The sequence below is a fragment of the Lolium rigidum genome, chromosome 3 (assembly GCF_022539505.1).
Source record: "Lolium rigidum isolate FL_2022 chromosome 3, APGP_CSIRO_Lrig_0.1, whole genome shotgun sequence".
NCBI classification, from domain to species: domain Eukaryota; kingdom Viridiplantae; phylum Streptophyta; class Magnoliopsida; order Poales; family Poaceae; genus Lolium; species Lolium rigidum.
The window spans coordinates 264,179,904-264,202,380 of NC_061510.1; the positions used below are offsets into that span (position 1 = coordinate 264,179,904).

General features: G+C 43.7%; 1 protein-coding gene and 1 long non-coding RNA gene across 2 annotated transcripts; one reads left to right on the plus strand and one right to left on the minus strand.

Moving 5' to 3' along the window:
- Window positions 1–687: 687 nt before the first annotated feature.
- Window positions 688–5,080, plus strand: LOC124696475 (MLO-like protein 4). Its single transcript, XM_047229203.1, has 15 exons — window positions 688–804; window positions 894–951; window positions 1,156–1,370; window positions 1,463–1,579; window positions 1,662–1,722; window positions 1,835–1,923; window positions 2,336–2,410; window positions 2,520–2,605; window positions 3,287–3,336; window positions 3,429–3,469; window positions 3,571–3,741; window positions 3,837–3,872; window positions 4,196–4,263; window positions 4,525–4,585; window positions 4,778–5,080. The coding sequence occupies exons 1-15, from the start codon at window positions 688–690 to the stop codon at window positions 5,078–5,080; spliced, it is 1,548 nt and encodes a 515-aa protein (XP_047085159.1).
- Window positions 5,081–12,973: 7,893 nt separating this feature from the next.
- On the minus strand, window positions 12,974–14,075 carry LOC124699425. The gene is made up of 3 exons (XR_007001388.1): window positions 13,959–14,075; window positions 13,154–13,881; window positions 12,974–13,054 (listed from the first exon to the last, which is right to left on the minus strand). It is a non-coding gene; the product is annotated as an uncharacterized LOC124699425 (long non-coding RNA).
- Window positions 14,076–22,477: the final 8,402 nt, after the last annotated feature.

Here is a 22,477-nt window from a genome sequence, read left to right on the forward strand (position 1 = left end):
ATTTTTTGTCAAAATTTTTTCACACTTCGAAATATGTTTTGTTGGTAGAGGGAGCATACGCACCCGGGAGCCAAATTGAATTTCCGCATACCGTATGTCTATACTAAAGTATTACATAGTTTATCAAACTGTCAGTGACATCTGGTTAACTTCAACTGCATTACGGAGTACCACTAATCTTCTAGAAGCAATTAATTCAAAGAACGCATCAATAGTGCTGCCCATGTGCCACTGCTCTGCTTCACCACCCTTCACTGTACCTCGCTCATTCACTCACCACCACCTAGCTCTAGCTGCTACCCCGCGGATTCGTTCAACCCGAAAGCGGTTTCTCGATCAGTAGCTGCTGCCGAATCCAGCTCGTACCAACAGAGGCAAGGCAATCCGTTCGGTTTCGTGCCAATCCGAGCAAAAAGTTGGGCAATCTTTTACCGAATTTGGGCATTCAGTTCATTCATTCTTCAAGTCAAACTTAGCAGCTCCGTTGGCAGCCCAGATTCTTGGTTCGGCTCTTCACGTGCTGCTTCCTCTCCGATCCGGCGGCGACCGCGTCCACCTCCCCCTCCCTCGATCCGCATTAACTATCCCCGCATCCGTGCCGCCTCCCCCTCCTCGTCAATGCTGTGGAGGCGCCGGAGCTAGCTAGCGAGCTGCAGATCGGTGGCGGCACGGTGTTGGTAGAGGCGGATGGAGGATGAGGGGAGGTCACTGGCGGAGACGCCGACGTGGTCGGTGGCGACGGTCACCACGCTCATGGTCGCCGCGTGCTTCCTCCTCGAGCGAGCGTTGTCACGCCTAGCCAAGGTAACTCATTGCCGACTGAGCTTCCTGCTTGCCTTGCTTGGTTAGTGGAAGCTAGTACGTAGCTGATCTTGTGCTTGGTTTATGCGCAGTGGCTCCGGAGGACGAAGCGGAAGGCCATGCTCGCCGCGCTCGAGAAGATCCGCGAAGGTTGCACCCACGGCCATGAACTCTGACCAATATCGTGTCGCTGCACTGAATTTGAATATTACTGCACGTTCACTTGTCAAGTGTCATGATGGAAGCTCTGGACTTCTACAACCAAAAAAACCCGCTTTATTTGCTACTGTTGCTGTTGCCTGTAAGATGTTTGAATGAATGCCTGAACAGAGGGGAACCATGTCTTACTTGCAGAGATGATGCTGCTCGGCGTGATCTCGCTGCTGCTGAGCCAGACGGCCAGGTGGATATCGGAGATCTGCGTGCCATCCACGCTCTTCACCAAGAGATTCTACATGTGCACAGAAAAAGATTTTGGTGACCTTTTGCAACAAGGGGACAGCACCGCGAACCACACCCACATTGGTAGAATCCTATCCGGCAGCCCATCGGCTGATACTTGCAGTGAGGTAAATGTAGAATCGACTGACTTCCATGGAATAAAATTTTTGGCCAGAACGGCGCCTTTGCTGATCTGGCTGTCTTTTTTCTCTGCTTGCAGGGCCATGAACCTTTTGTTTCCTATGAGGGTCTTGAGCAGCTGCATCGTTTTCTATTTATTCTTGGGTTCACTCATGTGCTCTACAGTTTTGTGACAGTGGTTCTGTCGATGATTAAGGTATGTCTCTGTTATTCAGTATTGATCACTCATAGCGACAGTCTCTACCTGTTTACTGTATTCTTGCATCGATTTCTTACAGATATATAGCTGGAGGAAGTGGGAAACCCAGGCATGTACACTCTCCAGGGAGCAGTTGCAACGTAAGGTCAAGTGAAAAGGGATGCTCCTTAGGTCATATTGTTGTATTAGTGATACATTAGCTTACTAATGTTTGCTTGTTCTACCTGAGACGTTTCTCTCTCTGTCTCTCAGCTAAGAGAAAGATTATGCGGAGGCAATCGACCTTTGTCTTTCATCATGCATCTCACCCATGGAGCAAAAGTAAAATACTTCTATGGATGGTAAGTTTGCTGCAGTGTTGAGGTTTTACTGATTCTTACTGCATTTTGTTCCGCGCGAGCCTGTTGGATGCTAGTAACTTAGAATGTCCGTGCTTTATTTTCCCAGTTAATTTGATCATTTTAAATTTTACCTTATGGATCTACTAGATTTTTATTGAAAACAAAGTCCAATATTATTGTTGTATTAAAAGGGCAAATGATTCACGTGATTGAACTGTTGCAGCTATTTAAATAGGCTATATCCTACATACACAACTACACTTTGCTCTCTGTGATGACTTGTAGATTTTTTCTAAACTGGCAAAAGCTTTGTGATATGGCTTGTTGATATATGATATGTCCTATGTGATTAGTGAATGCATTTGAATTTTGACATTTCTAATATGCTCTAGTATATCTGGAAATGTTGCAGCTGTGCTTTCTGCGCCAGTTCAAGGGTTCTATTAAAAAATCAGATTATATGGCATTAAGATTGGGCTTTATTACAGTAAGTGCTCCTCCCCCCCCCCCCCCTTTGGGATCTTCTTGTTTACTAGAATCTTGGTTCTAAATCACTGCTGCAATATGTTGTGATTGCTTATCTAATTTTTTCTCAGTATCATAAGTTGCCGACTTCATACGACTTCCACAAATACATGGTACGAAGCATGGAAGATGATTACAATGGAAGTGTTGGTATCAGGTAATAAAAGTGAACCTGCACTCATTATGCGCTTCTCTGCTTTTCATCAAGATCAGACAAACTTATCTTTTCTGGATTGCTTAGTTCAAAGTATGTATCCTGGTATGAAAAGTCTCTTCCATTAGGCTTAACGTGCAATGTGTTTGCTTAGGTGATCCTGATTCTTTACACCGAATAGAATATTTATTCGTTTTCCGATGCACTGGCCTTATGTGTGGGTCGAACACCATATTGGTACCAAGGATTATGTTTGGACAAACTCCTCACGACAAGCATGAGAAGCAATGAGAGACTTGCTAGTTAGGTTGTGACAATGAGATGTGATGCATGTAGCTGTTGGTTACAGCGGGAGCCAGGAGAACCTGTGCAGTAGAAAAGCAACAACAACAATTTGAGAAGGAAGTGAACTGGAAAAAATGCTTTGACCTCCTCTGCTTTGGCGCATCCCAGTCCTTATCCTCTCCCATCTCCTGTGCTTTGAAATACTTGTGTATGTGTACCAGGTGATAGTTGGTACTACATAACAAAATAATATCGTGATTGCCAACACAGATTATGAGATGAAGAAATCTGAACATGTATCCTTCTTGGATCTCGATTAAACTATGATACTTGCTTTCAGTTGCGTAGGATTTACTTGGTACATATTATACGTGAGCTAACATTCTATTTGTTGTACAGTTGGCCACTTTGGGCGTATGCCATAATATGCATATTTGTCAATGTTCATGGTACTACCTCCCTGCCACTTTATCACACACCTAGATATCTGCTTGTTAGCTTTAATCCTGATTTAAGGTCTGCCACTTTTCATTATTTGCAGGTCTTAATATATATTTCTGGCTATCATTTGCCCCTGTTATTGTAAGTATTACCCAAATTTCTTAACCAAAATTCTAGACCCAGTTAATGGGTTTTGTCGTTTTATGTGTTGGCCTAATTACCCAACTTCAAAATGTTCAAAGCTCGTCCTGCTTGTGGGCACTGAGCTGCAGCATGTTATCGCTCAGTTGGCGCTGGAGGTTGTTGAGGCAACAGCCACAAATGTTGGGACACAACTGAAACTGCGCGATGATCTCTTCTGGTTTGGAAAACCTCGGGTCCTGTGGTGGCTTATACAATTCATATCATTTCAGGTGATCTCTCTTACTATCGTAGATATTGTTGTGATGCCTTGAACACAGTCCTGCTTGAACATGTTGCACATCCTAACTTTTACTCTTGCTTTCAGAATGCATTTGAGATGGCAACATTCTTATGGTTTCTGGTGAGAATCATTTTTAAAAAAATCTGTGCTCAGTTATACTGTTTTGGATTAATATGCATTAGCACGAGGTGTAAGGAAGCTGCTGGATCACCGAATCTTTTTGAATCTGGATCACAGCTTAGGTTATTAGTGCTAAGCACATAAGTGGTTGCAAAAGTTTCCAACTAGACAGCTCTATAGGCCAAGAGAAAAGAAAGTAATATCATCACCTGTCATCACTTCATAGTTCATATATGGAAGTTCCTATGGATTATTAGGTGCATTTCACATACCATCCTTAAAGCATCGTTGGTTGTTTACTAATTTGTATTCATCATGTGCAGTGGGAACTGAGTGCGAATTCTTGCTTCATGAAGAACCAGTACATGGTTGTTATTCGCTTGGTTTCTGGGTAAGTTCCAGAAAATGAATATGTTGTCAGTCATGACTAATGTCAGCATCTCCATATATTCATTTGACATATTGTATGAGGAAACTGCCACGTATCCATGTTTGGCATTAATTTTTATGACAATCTACTTTAAAAATCAAATGTACTGTCTACGTAATTTGGTATAAACTACAGACAAATGGAATTCGTATGTAGAAACATTTTTATATGTGTACTAGTCCAGACTCGGGACTCATGCAGCTTTTCTTTTGTGCATTGCAGGCTGCTAGTTCAGGTTTGGTGCAGCTACAGCACGCTTCCCCTTAACGTGATTATTTCCCAGGTATTCTACAATGACAAAACCTAAAATTGAAGTTTTGAACCACCTATTCCATCAGATTACTATCAACTGTTTACAGTATTGAATTGTTTTCTCGTGGGGGCATTCTGTTTCCTTAAGCTGTTGCAGTAGACTAGGATGGCAGGCCATATGCTGTTCCCTTGTTCACGTTTCTTGTTTCGACGAAACTCGCAGATGGGATCCAAGTTCAAGAAGTCACTTGTCTCCGAGGGCGTCAGGGACTCCCTGCACAGCTGGTGCAAGAGGATCAAAGACAGGAGGCACAACCCGCTCTTCTCGCGGAACGGGACGCTCACGTCGAGGTCGGTCTGCTCCCTCGACACAACCATCTACGAGGAGACCGACCACGAGACCAACACAGTGTGCACGCTGTCGAGGACCGTCTCGGCGTCGTCCCTGGACGAGGAGCTGACCGTTGTCACTCTCGACGACGAGGACATCGCTCACATAGAGCAAGATACTAGTCTGCATCCTTAGCTGTTCCGGTGAGCCCCGTTCACCGCCGAGCTAAGCATGAGCGGCTAGAACGGAGAGTGCCCATTCCTGCCTACGCTCTGTAGTAACTGCACAAGATAACCTGCCGATTACACAGTATACATATGTATCAAGTGATTGCTCCTCATGGCAATCATGGAATTACTCTGTGCAAAGTGAAAAAGATCACAAGTGGGACGCTTCATTTGTTCATATGGTGGAGATGTTCAGACAAATGGGGTGGAAAACTTCTGCCATGGAAACCAAGGGCATCCTCATCTGTCCATTTTCCTATTTTTCTCATTTTCTTATGAGACGTATGATTTCAAACATAACTATTGTCACACATGTAGATTCAACAACTCTTCAAATTAAAAAAAAAACCTACAAATACATGTGCACCACACACATGGAATGAAATTACCAAGTTTTGTGCCTACATGTGCTCGACTAGATCACCCTGAAGTTGCAGATGTAGGGACAAAATTGAAAATGAAATTATTGACAAAATTGGATAAATGGAGGGACCCCCTTGGTGGTGCTTTGGACAAATTGAGAACATATTGACAAATGGAGGAGGTTTATGGCGTTAAATTGTCCTGCAAATTGCCTATTATTCCAACACAAGATATATCCTTTTGACTTGTTTGGTTCTAATTTTTCTTTGGTTCAACCATCACGAAGCATAGATGAAGGAAGCAAGGTTTTAAGATTTTGTTGGAGACCTGGCAATCATTATTATGAACCTTGCAAATTACCCTATTTCTTTAGTACTAGTAATTTTGAGAGCATCGGGTAAAACATAGAGGCATGGACACACAGCACCACCGCAAATACACACTTACACATGCCTACTAAAGGTTGAAATTGCAGAACTACAAGATTTATGGAACACCACCTCACGCTGAAAGAATATTCTAACTTAACGAGACACACAATACGTTAAACCTGAGATTTGATCATTGTTGCTTGGGGTTCAATAACCCTCATAACCACCAAATGATAGATTTACTATGTTCATATTAATAAAGAATGATTTATTGGGATCAAACTATTAATTAGTTACATAATCATGATTACTGTGCCACCTTATTTTACATTGATGAACTTCGTTGTAGAAGCTGTAGTGGCTTAGGTACTTTTGTGAGAGCTGCATTTTCGCTCCGTGGTGTAAATTCTCCCTTTAAAATGTTCTTTAAACACATATTGAAATGTCAATAAATTCAAAATAATATATGCTAGGACATCTTCACAAACAATGTGTGCACAAAGCCGTCTTACAAAAATCCGACCTTTTGTGTGGCCTTTGCAAAAAAAAGACACAATTTGATGCTAAAATAAGGGTTTACAAGAGATTTTTTTTTACACATAGCACAAAAATTGTCTATTTTTTTGTAAAACTTTTTGTGCGTAGATAGAATGTGGACATGTAAGACGAAATATTTTAAAGAATTTTTTCACATTTTTTAATTTTTTTTTGGTAAAAGTGGGATTGTATGTCCCCACTTGGGATAGGATTGTGTCCTGGATTGGCATAGGATTTTTGGAGGATGTTTTCTTCGTACTTCTGTGTTTTGAAATCATGTGAATCTAAGATGCCCTTACTTTTCGTTAGTGAGACAATTTACCAGATATCATCTACTCGATGTGAATAATGGGTAATGGAAGCTTTATTTTCCAAAAGGAAAATACGTGTGGTTCAACTAGTGATGGTTCATCATAATGTAATACGGATATTTGCGAAATTTTGAACAACAAAAACTACATGTTGATGGCGTAATTTGGCTAGCTGGTTTCTATGATCAGCCAAATTGCTTCAGTTATTGATAAAGCTAATCAGTTGATATTTTCTAAGTATTGCACCAGGTATTTTGTTGATGGACTGCATATACCAAGAACAAGTCCTAAGCAGGTTCAGAGATGCACTCTAAGCTACAATGATGCTACGTTGGACAAGTCCTAGAAACGGTCGGAAGTCAAGCTGAAGCTTTCGGTTTCGTGAGTCTATCACGTCAGGAAATTGTGCATGGGGAAATTAACATCCAGCTGAATCCTTATGCAAGGAACGTACAACATCAGCATCAGCATTACGTGAGGGGATTAGCATTGTGGACGCAATAGTTTATTTCTCCTTCCAGGCCAAACGTATTTGTACCTAATCGTGTTTGGCTTTGTTACGTCACGTGCTTGGTAACAAGTAGATTAGGCATGTCCGTTTCGTACATGGAATTAAATCGAGCCAGGGAAAATCCTATGCCGTTTCAGTTTTGAGTTCTGTATCCATACGCAAAGTCCAGCGCTCTATATAAACTAGATTTAAATGTGCGCCTTGGCGCACGATCCCGTGAAGCTCATGACAATATACATTCTATATAATAACTGCCAACATGATATAATACACTTATGTTTCACAAAGCAATGTCGGTATACAACAAACCAAGTGTACCAGATAGGTGAGCAATTCCATAGATAGACATATAGGTAGAACAATTGCGTACTTCGAAAGTTGTAGCAGAAAACTAACACATAAATATGCAAACAGATGCAAAAGGCTGAAGAGCATAGTAGCAATGTGCATCCAAAATATATATATTAAAAAGGCTAAGATCTACGCCTTATGATTTTTTACTATGATAGTGGGCTCTAAAAGATTTAGAGGAGCACCTTCAGGTGGTCCCCCTCTTTCATACGTACGGATGAACGTTATGTTATACACTTCCTATTAAGCTTAGAGAAAACAGAGGCAAGAACCAATATAAATCATTATTTGAGTTGCAGAACTTATATACAACCAACTATTCATGTTGGTTATACAGAGGTGGCCTTTGTTACACAAAAAAAAAAGTTTATGTTGTTCTCGCTTTCTACTTAATCTTACCTTCATATTTGGTTGCTTCAGTGGGAATTATACCTGGGCATTCTTCTGGCCGGGCCGGGCTTCGGGCTAGGCCTAACAAAGCCCGGCGCAAAATATCTAAGCCCATGCCCAACCCGACCATCGGGCCTAACTTTTAGGCCCAAGCTTGACCCATCACTACAAAAGCCAGTCGGGCCTCGAGCCTTGGGTCGGGCCGCTTCTCTATTTCACACATTTTTAGGCCCAGACCCGGCCTGGCCCGGCCATCGGGCCTCAATCTTCGGGCCAGGCCCAGCCCATAGACATGCTCGGGCGCCCATAGACATGCTCGGGCTGGCCCAAGCCTGGAAAATTTGGGCCGAGCCGTTCGGGCCGAGCTTCCCATGGCTAGGTACAGTGGGAATCAAGTTCCAAAGTGATATTTATCTTGCCTGCCAAGTGATAAACCTTCTCATTTTCTGTCAAAGTGATATTTGTAGACTATATAAAAGCTTCTAAATTTATCTTACCATCTTATTTCATAGCTCCGGCTGGATCAAATATCATTGACCACGACCACTGTATTGCCTGTCAGCACACATATTTAGTATGCAAAAAAAAACACCTCTTCAAACTCAGCTGGAGGTGCCGAATAAAGCACATCTTCAGACTCAATCCGAAGCGGCGATTCCTAGAGCAAGGCTCTCCAGATCAGATGATAACAGTCTTGTCATCGATATACAAAATATGAGAGGATATTTAGATTGAATAAAGTAACTCTTCATAGATGAACTAACACGTGAAGATCGAATCCGTGAAAAACGTATCTAGGTCCAGTTATTTTAAAACAGAGCATATAATGCATAGAGGAAGGATGGATCGGAGGTGGCATAATGTGAAGAAAGACAACTACCTATTAGAGAAACATTCGCAATAATAGCCTGCAGCAACCCACGCCATGAAACAAAGAAAATAAAAGACATAAAGTTAGATGGCATATATTTCATAAGCACCACTTTGTGATTTCTCCATCTCATCAAGTTAGCTAGCAACGAAAATCAAGCTATATTTTTGGTAAATCAAAGAGAAATTCGTAAATCAGCAACAAATTTGTTTCTCCAGCTCATCAAATAAGACAGCAACGAAAATCAAAGAGAAATCACACGTAGTCTAGAGGGAAAAATTCTGCTTCAGTTAAACTATAAAAACTAACCAATTGGAGGAGCTCATATGACCTTCGAGGCATCTTAGCTTGTCCCTGGCCAATGAAGCAGAAAATTAATCCTTGCCCTATAGAACAATTATTTCCTGAAACAGAGGGAAAACCTCAAAACATCAATACCACATATCGCTTATATGCTTCTTGTTTCAATACTATATGAAGAGGAATTGGAGCTGTCCTGAACAGAAATTGGTTTTAGCCATGAAAACCAACAGACACTTAAGTAAGCAGGTAGGAAAAACTACTAAGATGTACTCCTTCCGGTCTGAAAAAATTGACGCCGTGGGAAGGTAACAGCAGCCTATTGGTACTCACGCATCGATTAAAGTGGACCGGAGGTAGTAATTTTAATGCAAACAAAAATAGTTACTTTGTCATTGTTATCGAGAAATAGCAGTGCACATCTTGTGCAGAGTTACTTAGTATTATCATTATGTCCCTGGAACAAATATTATTTCCCTTTTAGAAGACAAAACTTGCTTACAAAAATAACATGCAGACTAATAAACTTCATGTGGCATACACAATTAGGTGATCACCTCGCCCAGAACTCAACAGCACAAAGCACCAACAGTCTCAGCTAGCCTCTTTCAGTGATGACAGGGAGATGCAAATACTGAGTCAAAACTATGACATCAACTAATCTCCCACTGATACAACCTTATGTGGATAAAAAATATTAAGCATGTCCTATGATGAGCTGAACTGAATAAACTCTACACAAAATTATTGAGACATAAACAAACTACAGACTTTGTATTTCTGTTGTTCTCACCACACATTTGTGGCGGTGGAGATACAATTTATGTATATTTCTTCTCAAGGAAGTCATATGTCTAGTTCGCCCACAGTTTGCCACAGGGCTTGTCCGGCTTGTTAAAATCATTGCTGTTGCTGGAGCAACCAAACCGCTCGGAATACTTTTCTGAACCTGTATCCACAACAAAAGAAAGATCAGCTAAACCTCATTCAACTGCTCTAAATTCCAAAGAGCATTTAAAATCAGTGAGTAAAGGTAAGTGTGAGTGAGATGCAACTTGAATGGCGTGCTGCATAAGCATGCCAAGACCAGTTCTTCTTAGTCGCCATCTTCTTGGCTTCATCATTCCTCTTCAAGTGCAAGCTGTAATGTATGCATAAAAAATTATGCAATACATGTGTAGCTGCAATTTCTGTGGTTCAAGGTCTTCCACATACCTGATGGTGATGAGACCATGTAAACCATAAGAGAGCTCGTCATAATCTAGTTATTAAGCACCACAAGGTATTCATGATGCGTTTGTAAAAAAAACTGATGTTAGCATACACAGTGGTTGAAACGTAGACATGGTAGATCAACCACATAAAAACGATATGATATCAAACCAGAGTGACAGGTGATAAACTTAGCACATCTACGCACGAGAATTAAGAGTAATAGGTTTCTCATAGACCAAAACAAGACCACAGTATCAGCTCTTTAACTCATCAAAACAGATCAGAAACCAGGAAAGACATGTATCTAGATAAAGCAAGATACATTATACACTTCAAGCAACATCGGTTTATGCACTCTTCTCACCCGCATACATTCACATTGCTATTGGATATTTGGATCTAATGAAAAATTCAGCAAAAAATACATAGAACATTAGAAAGTGGTATTCTAGATACCATGCGACTTAAAAGGTAAAAAAGGAATAACACATACATGATCAGGTACAGCCTAGTGAAATTTCGTTAGCAAAATATCCTAGAGGAACTTGAATGCCAATATGCATATTTAATAGACAAATACAATTTACAGAATCGTATACCATTTGAAGAGTTTGAATAACCGAGTAAAGTAAATTGATTCATATATGACAGGCACTAATGCTTTTCCATGAAACTCAAATACATACCATCTTTAGGCAAATAGATTTAATGGACAAATGAATATATGGGTTTAACCAAGAATTGTTCAATCACTGTAAGACCTATTGACATAAACACAATGACGTACTGGCTAGACCAAGTGACAACACAGATGCAAAGAAAATATTAGAAAGTGAAATCATGGTTGGAGCATCAGCTTTGTATCCTAATAGGTTCAGGAATATGAATGGCATATAGTGAGCTACCGACAGAGAGAGCAAAACAGAGGAATATGAAGGGGCATAAGTGACCCAATCTGAAATGTCTCTAGTCCCACATCCACAAGGACACTATCAATTTTACCATAATTCAGTTATTCTAACCATTCTTGCAAGAAGAAATTTATTCTAAATTGTTATACATTTAAAGTGACATAAATTAGTTATTCCAAATTCAGTTTTATCATAATGCTATCACCTTGCAAATTAATTACCAGTCAGTTATACATTCAAAGTGACAAAATTTAACAGGAGGGCCAATAATAGAAGCACCTTTGGCTTAGAACACATTTAAAGAAATATTTGGCATAGAACATGAGCAGCATAACAACGGATCAAGAAAAGCATGGGATGCATTATGCAAAACCGGGCATGTACAGACCTGATGATCAACCTCAAAAAGAAAAGAAAACACTAGAAGGGTCCATGCTTGAGTAGTTACAGCTCTAGTAGCAAATTTCCTAGCTTTGTTCTTGTGTTGCCAGCACTTGGCGAGCAGAACAGTAGTCTGTTGACAGCATTTGGCCGAAAAATCATATGCCGAAACTAAAAAATAGTTGATAACTGAACTAACGTCACCTCTCGCTGTCCGTCAGTACAGCTGAAGTCGTGCTAATGTGCGATGTGCCGGCTGCAGCCCATGCTCTTTCTTGACGGCGGCATATATCTTAACTACCAAAACCAGAAAGGAGCAAGATATTCTCATCATTACAAAAGTTCTGTGGAAAGATTTAGTGGGTAAGAAAAGATGTTCTAAATTGTGCTGTGTTGCAGCAAAGGATAACAGTAAAGGGGTATGATAATTTGCTCTTCAACGATGAGATTGATTCGATCCACTTTATATTAGAAGCTTTAAACTTGAACGTGTTGTTTCGGCCATTTTGTTTTTTGGCACTCGTTGTATTAGAGAACAAACCATATAAACATCAGATGGAGTGCAGATATCAAACGGATCGAGGTTTCCCCTATTTCCCTTGCATTTGATCTGGCACATGCTTGATTCATTTTAGTAGTGCAAGATTGATTGTATTTATCAGTAACACATGATTATATGCTACAGTATAAAGATTCAAAAATAATTCCTACACATCTTAAGGTTTACAATTAAGGATATTTCCATGTGCTTAGTCAAGTCATTAGGATTTTTTTTGTGTGGCTTTCAGTCATTACCACCTCATATTTCTAATTCAGCTTAACTACCTGCTGCTCTAGGATTATGGTCCCTATTTCACTCTTACCCGCAGGGGCAACCTCTAAAAGAGAGGATTTTGTACATGTTCACTAAAGTTCTGACGTTATGGTTTATTTTTAGATCTAGTGCCACTCATGCATGTGAAAACGGAGATCTAGAGCAAGACAACATAGAGGCAAAGGGAGACCTAGAGATAGTTTTAATATGATAACATCTACACTTAGAGATAGATTTAATATTTAAAAACCTGAATATTAATTTCTCATCAAAATGTCATACTGTAAATTGGAAATACATGTGTTCTTCAATCTCACGAGGATACAACCTATACCTCAAACTTACACGAGTATGCTCCTCTTGTTCACCACCACTTTCAATGGGTAAAATATCTGAAATTCGACGGATGAACAATAGTGTGCTGAACTCATACTCAGAAGCAGAATTAGATAAGCAGGAATCATGTGAGGATTATGATTAGCAAAAGATGAATCAAAAACATATTGCCACGGAGCAAGACAAAGCGAAGAGGCAAACCGTGCACTTTATACTCCGGTACCCATCAAAGAAGTTGTGTCGTTTCAGCACGCAAGGCTTGCGCTCATCATCCCAAGCACTGCAATGTACCACAGCGGGCACCAGCAGCACGAAATAATATGTTAAGACCTCCATTTATAAGCGCACACAAATTTAGTTTGACAAATCAAGAACTTACATATGAGTCAGTATTACACCTCTTATGCCATAATATTGAACATATCGTACTCCTTGCTGGCCTGAATGTCATGTACTCATGTTTGATGTTTCCCTAGTCACCAAACAAGCAGAGAACACATAACACATGAAAGAGTCAACTCACATCTGGATTGCATGTATGAATTGAATCCAGAATTGGAGGGAAGGGATGGGGACAGAACAACCCCGACATGGTAGGCTTCGTTGTCACCTCCCGGCAACTCCATGGCCAGAGCTCCATGTATCCATCTGAAAAGAAGGCCGTCGTCGAGCTGAGAACATATAACACACGAAAGGGTCAAGTCGCATCTGGATTGCACGTATGAATTGAATTCATAATGAAGGGAATGAATTGGGGACACAACAACCTGGACATGGCAAACTTCATTGTCGCCTCTCAGCAACTCCATGGCCAGAGCCATGCAATTCAAAGGATTAACAAACAGTTCATAGATGTAGGACAAACTGAAACTAAGCCAATGCACACTGAGCTGCACTTGCTGTTGTTCTGCAGTCTGCTCTGGATTTCTTTGCGATACAGTAACACATACAGAAATTTAAGAGATGGTGTTTGACCCAGAAAATCAGGTATTGACCCGATTGGCCTGAGGTCTCCTCTTCTTCCCCACACACCTTCTCTTCTGCATTCCATTCATCTCCATATCTGGGTCATCCTCCTAGTTCTCACACACAACAGCCGATCTGCCGCTGAAAACCACGCAGGGCCAGTAGGGGGTGAGCCACATCAAAAGGAACGAGCACATGATGTGGGAGAGGAGGCTGACCTAGGCGTTGCCCTCTGGTAGGATTTGGCAGCTGCTCGTGGACGACGTGCAGAGTGGGGCATCCTCGTTCGGCCCAGGCGCCGAGGGCGAACAGGACCGCCGCCTCCTCCATTTCTCGGCGTCCTCATCGGGGCGGCCAGGGGCGAGGACGATGGCGGTCGACGCCCACGTCCCTGCCTCCCCGGAGGACAACGGGGACGACGGGAGCAACGCCGAGCTCCTTCTGCGCAGGTGTAGGAAGGGGCACGAGGGGGAGATGGATTGGCGAGGGCAGGGGACACCGGCGATTGGCAGAGTAGCGAGGGGAATTGGGGAGAGTGGACACGCGCTGCATTTGGTGAGAGGCAGCTAGGGTTTCTCTTCGTGGGAAATCGCCGCCATTAGCAAGGACGAAGCTTGCGCGAGGGATTGGGGAACGGCAGCCAGGTTTTCCTCCGTGGATGGGCTGGGAGGAGGAGAACCGCAGGTGGCGGATAGGGAGGCGGAGCGGCGCCGTCGGCCGAGGGGATTGGGGGCACAAGGACGCGAGGGATTGGGTGCTTGGGCTAGGGTTTCAACCGCTCCTTTTATATCAACGTGGTAAAAAACGAACGGCTCAGATTGGATAAGGTAAAATCAATGGCTGAGAGGTGCTAAACTCTGTGAGGCCCCCGTGGGGGGGCACCCCTGGATAGGGGAACGGCCGATTGAAAGAACCCGGACAATCGTCTATCATACAATTTATCTATTTTTTTATGTTATTCTCTTTTATCGTTTTTTCCTGCCATGCCCTAGCAGCCCTAGGGTTTGGATTATCTTTGCCGTTTTGCGCTGAAAAGCGGTCGTGTTTCCTCTCTGAAATTGAGGGATCTTTGTTGATTTTCTCGGAAATCATCCGTTCGTCGTCACGAAAGTACGACGGTTATCCTGGTGTTGCGCGGCAATATTTGCGTGGCAACACTACAGAAGCTTGAACTTTTAGGGCGCTTTCAGTTCGGGTGTTCCTAGCGGACATGTCACGTTCTCGCACCTTCTTGGCTCCACCGATGCAACGGGTGCACGTGCTCTTGGGGGCTCACCCTCCCTTACACTACTCCAACACCCTCTCTTTAAATCAACACAAACATAATTCGAATCAAAATAAGTTGTACACAAAAAAGATGCGTATCGATGATACAAATCAATTCCCACAATCGGTTTCGAGTTCGTCGGTCGTAAATCGTCAATTTCGTGTATGAAGTTTTAAGCGAATTTTACCAAATTCGCCGCACACGCTCAACCATTTGAAATTTCCTTTGAGGAGTAGGTTCACCTCACCATTCCCGCATGACTTTCATGTTGACAGGTTTTTGTTTCAGTCTAAATACATGGATAGATAAATGACTTGCTAGTATACTGTAATGTGTACACGTATGTGTGAGTATAGTTTGAAGCACTCTTGCTCAACTTTTCGCTTGCCATCTTCATGGACGGTGACTTGGTGATGATGTGTGAGAAGTGAGAGGTGATAATCCATGGTGGTGGCGGCTTGGTGGTGTTCGATTCGTGGTGGCGATGTGGTGATGCTTGTGACCGGCGGTGTCATGGTGATCTTCGTCTTCGTGGTCGACGACATGGTGATGCTTGTGACGGATGTGAACATCAGTGTCATGGTGGTGTTCGCCTTCGTGGTCGGCGACGTGGTGATGCTTGTGACCGGCGTGACCGGCTGCATCATGGTGGCCTTCGTCTCCGTGATCGGCGACGTGGTGATGCTTGTGACCGGCGTGAACGACGGTGCCATGGTGATCTTCATCTTCGTGGTCGGAGATGTACCCATGCTTGTGACGGCGTGACTGACGGAGGCATGGCGCTCTTCGTCTTCGTGGTCGGCGACGTGGTGATGGTCTTGACCGGCGTGATCGGCGGTGCCATGGTGGTGTCTGCCTTTATGATCTCCGGCGTGCCAAAACTTGTGAACGACGTGAGGTTTTGTGATATGTGAAGAGGTGAGAGGTAACACTGGTGGAAAAAGGGCCATTGGTCGCGGTTCGCAACTGCCATTAGTCGCGGTTGCGCAACCGCGACCAACTAAGCGCGACTAACCCCCCCGCCCCCTTTAGTCGCGGTTGCTTACGAACCGAGACTAAAGGCCCGTCCACGTGGCCGCCAGGCGACCGTCGGGGCGGAGGACCTTTAGTCGCGGTTCTCCTGGCCAACCGCGACTAAAGGCCGCCGTAGGTTTAGGGTTTTAGCCCCCTAAACCCGGTTTCTTTTTAATTTGTATTGTTTTATTTCTTTTGTGTTTTATTTTAATTTTGAAGGAGTTTCACATATTCTACGGTACTACATACATGCATATGAATGTACAATTTCAAACAAATTTGAAATTAGAACCAAAGAGAATTCAAGAGGAATATACAATATATATTCAATATCGGATGACCAGCATATACAATTTTGAACAAGTTTCCATACATAATTTAGTGCATATGAAGTTCTACGTCCTCTACATAGTGTTCTCCTTTAGGATCAACGACTTCCCTCACGAACCATCCAGCTAGTTCCTCTTGAAGTGGTCGGAAGCGAGCTTCTGGAGTAAGCATCATCCGGAGGTTATTCCTCTTGATATTGTTGTCACTCGGAACCCGCTCAGAGGTGTATCTCCGGATCATCTCACAAACATAGTATCCACATAGATTGGTCCCCGGTGGCTGAATATCCCCAGTCCCACTCTTTGACCGCATAAAATGTAGCTCTTTTTTGAACTCACCGACCTTGGCATCTACGAACCGTCTCCAAACCCTACGAGGCAAAGAAAATTAAATGAACAAGAGAGTTATTAGTTACTTGATATTAGGAAATGAACGAAATAGGCCGATCGATATAGAGCGCAAATGAATTAAAATAATTACTTCGCATCATTTTTCTCATGTCGGTCCAAAGCTTTGAATCCATATTCGAGAGAGTCGTGGACGATTACCGTGGAGTCGTGAAATTTAATTACTAGCAGAATCCAGTGGAACCTGCGGACACGATACATGCACGAGTCATGCATAACTCATCGATTAGCCACATACCATGCATGGAGTAAACAAAAGAGAATGTGCTCAAGACGTAAACACTCACCCAAAATGCTAAGGAAATAGAATATCACTTTTGAGTTCCTCGCTTATCAAGAAACCGCCACAGGTCTTCCTCCACGTCGGCGGGGTGATGTTTTAACACATATCCATTAACGATGTGTGGGTCAATGAACCCAACATCATGGATGTTCCTTACTCCGCATTCCTTGATCTTCATTCTGCATTATAGAGTACATAACAATATAGTTAGGACATATATATAGTGCAGGCAATGAACGAGATGGGGTAGAAATAAATCACTTACATAACGTAGCAACTCGATGATAGATTTGTCGAGCTCGCGCAGATTGAGAAGCTGGAACAATTCACTCAGATGAATTTTTACATAGTAATGTTTGAAGTGATGCTCATGTCTAACTTCCGCATAAATATATTCTTTGGCGTTTTTATTTTTTATGTAACCCTTGTACCAATTTACCAGATTTTTCATTTGTTGAGGTAGATCCTCTTCTCGCGCAGGCTCGACGAGGGCCCATTCCGCACATATGTAATTACTCGGTTTACTCATTGGCGCCTCCTCAAGGCCTAACACTGCACGAAGAGTCATACCTAAGTTGGCCGCTTGTTCTCTGGCACTCGTTACAGTCAATCCCTGTGTTGCCGCAGCTGCTATGATATTGGGGGCATCCGGACCGGCGGCTTTCACTATGAGCGGCGCAATCGATTGTTTACTTTGTTCCCCGAGCTGGGCAACTCGTTTCCCGCTTTTTTTACTTGCTAATTCTTTCTCGGTCTCCTCCAAGGCGTTCTTCTCCTGCTTCTCCGCCCGCTCTTTCTTCTCCTTCAACATGAGTGCCTGCCTACGAAGTTCACGTGCATAGTCGTCAGGCAGATTCTTCGCGGCTTGGGACGGTGTGCTCAAAAATGACTTAGCCCACTTCTTTTGCTCATCAGAAAATACGGGCTTGGGCTCGGGCTCTCTTTTCTTCTTGCAGTCCGCCTTCCATTTCTCATAATCAGCAGTCGCGGCCGCGTCGACTTCCTCGGCATTACGTTCCCAAGGCCTTCTGGGGAGAGGCTTCAGTGATGGCTCCGGTACCTTTGTGGTCTTAGGTACATAAGGGTCCGGGTTAATAGTCCAGGACTGCTTCTGCTTCTTCGCCGGAGGTGGATTGGGGGCGGCGTACGCTACCCGCCCGGGCGGACCGGGGGCGGCGGCTGCTTACCCGCCGGAGGTGAATTGGGGGGCGGCGTCGGCTCACGTGAAGGAGGTGTAGGTGAAGCACCACCACCACCACCACCGCCACCGCCACCACCACCCGAGGGGGGTGGACTTGTTTGCCTTGGCGCCTCGCCTGGAAACTTGATTAACTTCTTTTTCCATAGAATGAACTGGCGCTTGACACCTCCAAGTCTTCTCTCCCCTTCGGGTGTAGCAATGTCAATCTCCAGTTCCTCAAACCCTGGGACTATTTCCTCCACCGTGACACGAGCATAGCCATCTGGAATGGGGTTGTTGTGGTGGAGTGCTCCAGGCTCACATGGTAAAGCACTGCCGATGGCTACCTTCGTGGACATGTTCCCAATTGGATAATGCAGATGACATTCTTTCATCTCCTTTACATCGTCCACGGGGTAGCGAGGAGGCTCCGGTGCAGTAATATCGATCTCCGGTGCATTATCAGTAGCCGGCGGGGCCTCCGTGGAAGCCACGCTGCTTCTAATCCGATGCTGGCTTCCGAGATCCGCTGGATGATCTTCATGCGCCCCAGCTGCCGATCTTTCTTGTACTAGTATACTCACGGTTTTCTTCATCGTATCGAATTCCGATACCAACCGCGCCACAACATCTGCATCCCGATCCATCTTTCTCTTACGGCTTCGTAACCGTACGGGTCATCTTTCCGGGAGAACCCTATTTTCCACGGAACGTTCCCCATGCCTCGTACACGTCCTCCGTGTTCGGGATTCCCGAGGGCTTTTGTCGGTGCGTCGTTCTCTCCGTTGAACTTGATCTTCCCCTCTTGAGCATCCCTCATTGCGTCAATAAGGGCTTGGGTGGGTGTAAACGTTTTGTTCCGGTGAACACACTCCCCTGTCTCCGGGTGTAGCGTTCCCCCATGCCCGTACCACCAGCTTTTGGCCCTTGGGTCCCATCCCTCCGTACCTGGACGGATTCCTCGCACCCTCAGCTCGTTCTCCATCTTCTCCCACCTAGGCTCCCAAAGGCGATACCCTCCTGGCCCCATAATATGATTGTACTCCTTCTTAGCCGCATTTTCCTTATTTTTTCGATATTTCAATGAACTGCTCCGATTTCTTTTGTCTCACAAATTCTGGCCAATCATGTTTCAGTTTCTCATATTGTCCTTTGAAATCCGGAGTCTTGTTCTTGTTGACATAGTCACGGCTAGATTTTGCTTGAATTTCCGGAATGCACTGGCCATCTTTTGAAGAGCGAACTGTTTGACTAGCTTCCTCCTCTTCTTGTTTTCCTCAATCTTGTTACCCTCCTCATCGAATTTCTTGTATTCTAGAGGTAGAACAAAATGTTCCATAAGCTTTTGCAAACAATCTTTTTTTGTTCTCTTCTCGACAAAAGTGAAACCAAGACGTGCCTTCTTTGGCTCATTCCACTCCTGCACGGTGATCGAGACGTTGTCTCTAACAACGGCTCCGCATTGGTTGATAAACTTGGTGGCGTTCTTCTCGGGCTCCAGCGGCTTGCCGGTTGCACTGTCGACAACCTCGATGGTACATGTTTCTCCCTGTTTCATCGTCTTGGTTGCGCCACGCTTTGACGACGTACTCGATTGTTTCGACGATCCGACCGAGGGCTAAAATAAGAAAGAGAGTCGCGCGCGTTAGTACACACATATTTATTTAAATCAGTTAGTTTGTATCACCAGAGGCTCAATGTATATATATACCTCGGCGCCGGAGGTGGTTGCTACTTCCAATTGAAGATCGTCGTTTATCCACGTTTGTTCGGCATCATCTTGATGACGGCCTTCATCTTGACCGTCAAGGTTCAGATAAGAAGAGATCTCTTCTTCATCTTGATCGGTCGGCACATAAAGAATATCGCCGTTTATGAGGCCAAATATATGCTCTTCAGACTTCCGGATCATAGTTGGCCGTAATCGGGTCAGCTCTATCGTCCGCCATATGTCAGTCCTGAAAACATGTAGTAAAAACAAATTAATTGTGTATATGCATTATCACATCTCTTCTACATATAAAGAGAGAGGGAGACGAGGGAGGCGAGAGGGGGGACGCAGTGACCACGTGACCGAGAGACCGGTGGCGGTGGCGAAAGGGCGGTGGCGGTGCCGAGGACACATAACCCTCGTCGCCCCCTCTCGATCCCAAAAAAAACACCGCGCGTATACGGAGGGGGCGACGAGCGCTGCCCCCTCCTTATACGCGCGGTGGTTAAGTAAAGTTCATTTTTTTGACAAACTTTTGTTAAGTTATTTTTGTTAAACTTTGTTAAGTTATTTCTTGTTAATTTAAAATTTTGTTATATATGTTAAAGTTTTTGTGAAGTTCAAATTTTGTTAAGTTACTGTTTTTGTGAAGTTCAATTTTTTTGTTAAGTTAATTAAAGTTTTTATGAAGTTAAATATATGTTTTTGTTAAGTACTTATAGTTACAAATTAAAAAAAACAAAAAAACAAAAAAAGTGGGACGGCGCTAGGCGCCCCCTGACCCTCTTCTCTCTCCCTCTCGTGTTCGATTTGTTCTCTGGACACGGCCGCCGGCGCGCGCGGCAAGCGGCGGCGAGGGCGCGCAGCAGCGGCGGCGGACGGCCGAGATCGAGGCAGGCGGCGGCGGCGATCCGAGACGGCGGCGCGCGCGGGTCCTTACGCTGCTATCGTCGTCGGGAGGCGGCAATCTGTGGCGGTGGCGGCGCGGCACTACGGCGGATTGCGCGCGGCGAAGACGAGAGGCGCGGTGTGGTTGGCGGCGCGGCGCGGCGAGAGAGAAGACTCCGGCGGAGCGGCGGCGACGGTCGAGTGCGGCGACGGCCGGCGACGGTCGGGCAGCCTGACGGCGTAGCGCTTCGGGCGCGGCGATCGGCAGACTCCGCGGGCGAGGAAGAAGAAGTGATGCGCCGCCCGCGGCGCGGGTATTTAAAGGGATGGGCTTTAGTCGCGGTTGGTGTGGCCAACCGCGACTAAAGGGTACCCTTTAGTCGCGGTTGGCCACACCAACCGCGACTAAAGCCCATTTTTCGCCCATTTTTGCGGTTCCCGCGGAAATGAGCTTGCCAACCGCGACTAAAGGCCTTTTTCGATATTTTTTCCATTTTTAAATGTTATAAATACAAATAATATATCAAAAAATTCAGAAAAATAAAACTAATTCATTTCTAAATGTGAAAAATACACATAATATATCAAAAAATTCAGAAAAATAAAACTAATTCATTTCAAAATCTAAAAATACATATAATATATCAAAAAATTCAGAAAAATAAAACTAATTCATTTCAAAATCTAAAAATACATATAATATATCAAAAAATTCAGAAAAATAAAACTAATTCATTTCAAAATCTAAAAATACATATAATATATCAAAAAATTCAGAAAAATAAATCTAATTCATTTCAAAATCTAAAAATACATATAATATATCAAAAAATTCAGAAAAATAAAACTAATTCATTTCAAAATCTAAAAATACAAATAATATATCAAAAAATTCAGAAAAATAAAACTAATTCATTTCAAAATCTAAAAATACAAATAATATATCAAAAAATTCAGAAAAATAAAACTAATTCATTTCAAAATCTTTCCGCCTCCCTCTTCCCACCAGTTCTTCCCACCAGTTCTTCCCGGCCGCCTCTGTCTTCCGAAGATGTCGCGTAGGGCGTGTGCACCGACGACATCTTCGAGAAGTTGCGCCACGGGAGAATTTTCAACCCTTTACCCAACACTGTTAGAGGAGATGAAGTCTTTCACGGGCTTGCAGGAAAATTTTCCCGAGGAGCAACTTCCGAAGATGTCGTAGGGCGTGTGCACCGACGACATCTTCGAGAAGTTGCGCCACGGGAGATTTTCCAACCCTTTACCCAACACTGTTAGAGGAGATGAAGTCTTTCACGGGCTTGCAGGAAAATTTTCCCGAGGAGCAACTTCCGAAGATGTCGTACGGCGTGTGCACCGACGACATCTTCGAGAAGCTGCGCCACGGGAGATTTTCCAACACTTTACTTCATCCATGGGGATGAAACTCTCCCTACCTGCTAGGTTGGCTTGTTGGTCTGCTTGCCAAGGCGTATCGATGCTCCTTTTATAGGCACGGCGCCGCGGGTGCTTCTATTCTTGTAGACAGTGTTGGGCCTCCAAGAGCAGAGGTTTGTAGAACAGCAGCAAGTTTCCCTTAAGTGGATCACCCAAGGTTTATCGAACTCAGGGAGGAAGAGGTCAAAGATATCCCTCTCATGCAACCACTGCAACCACA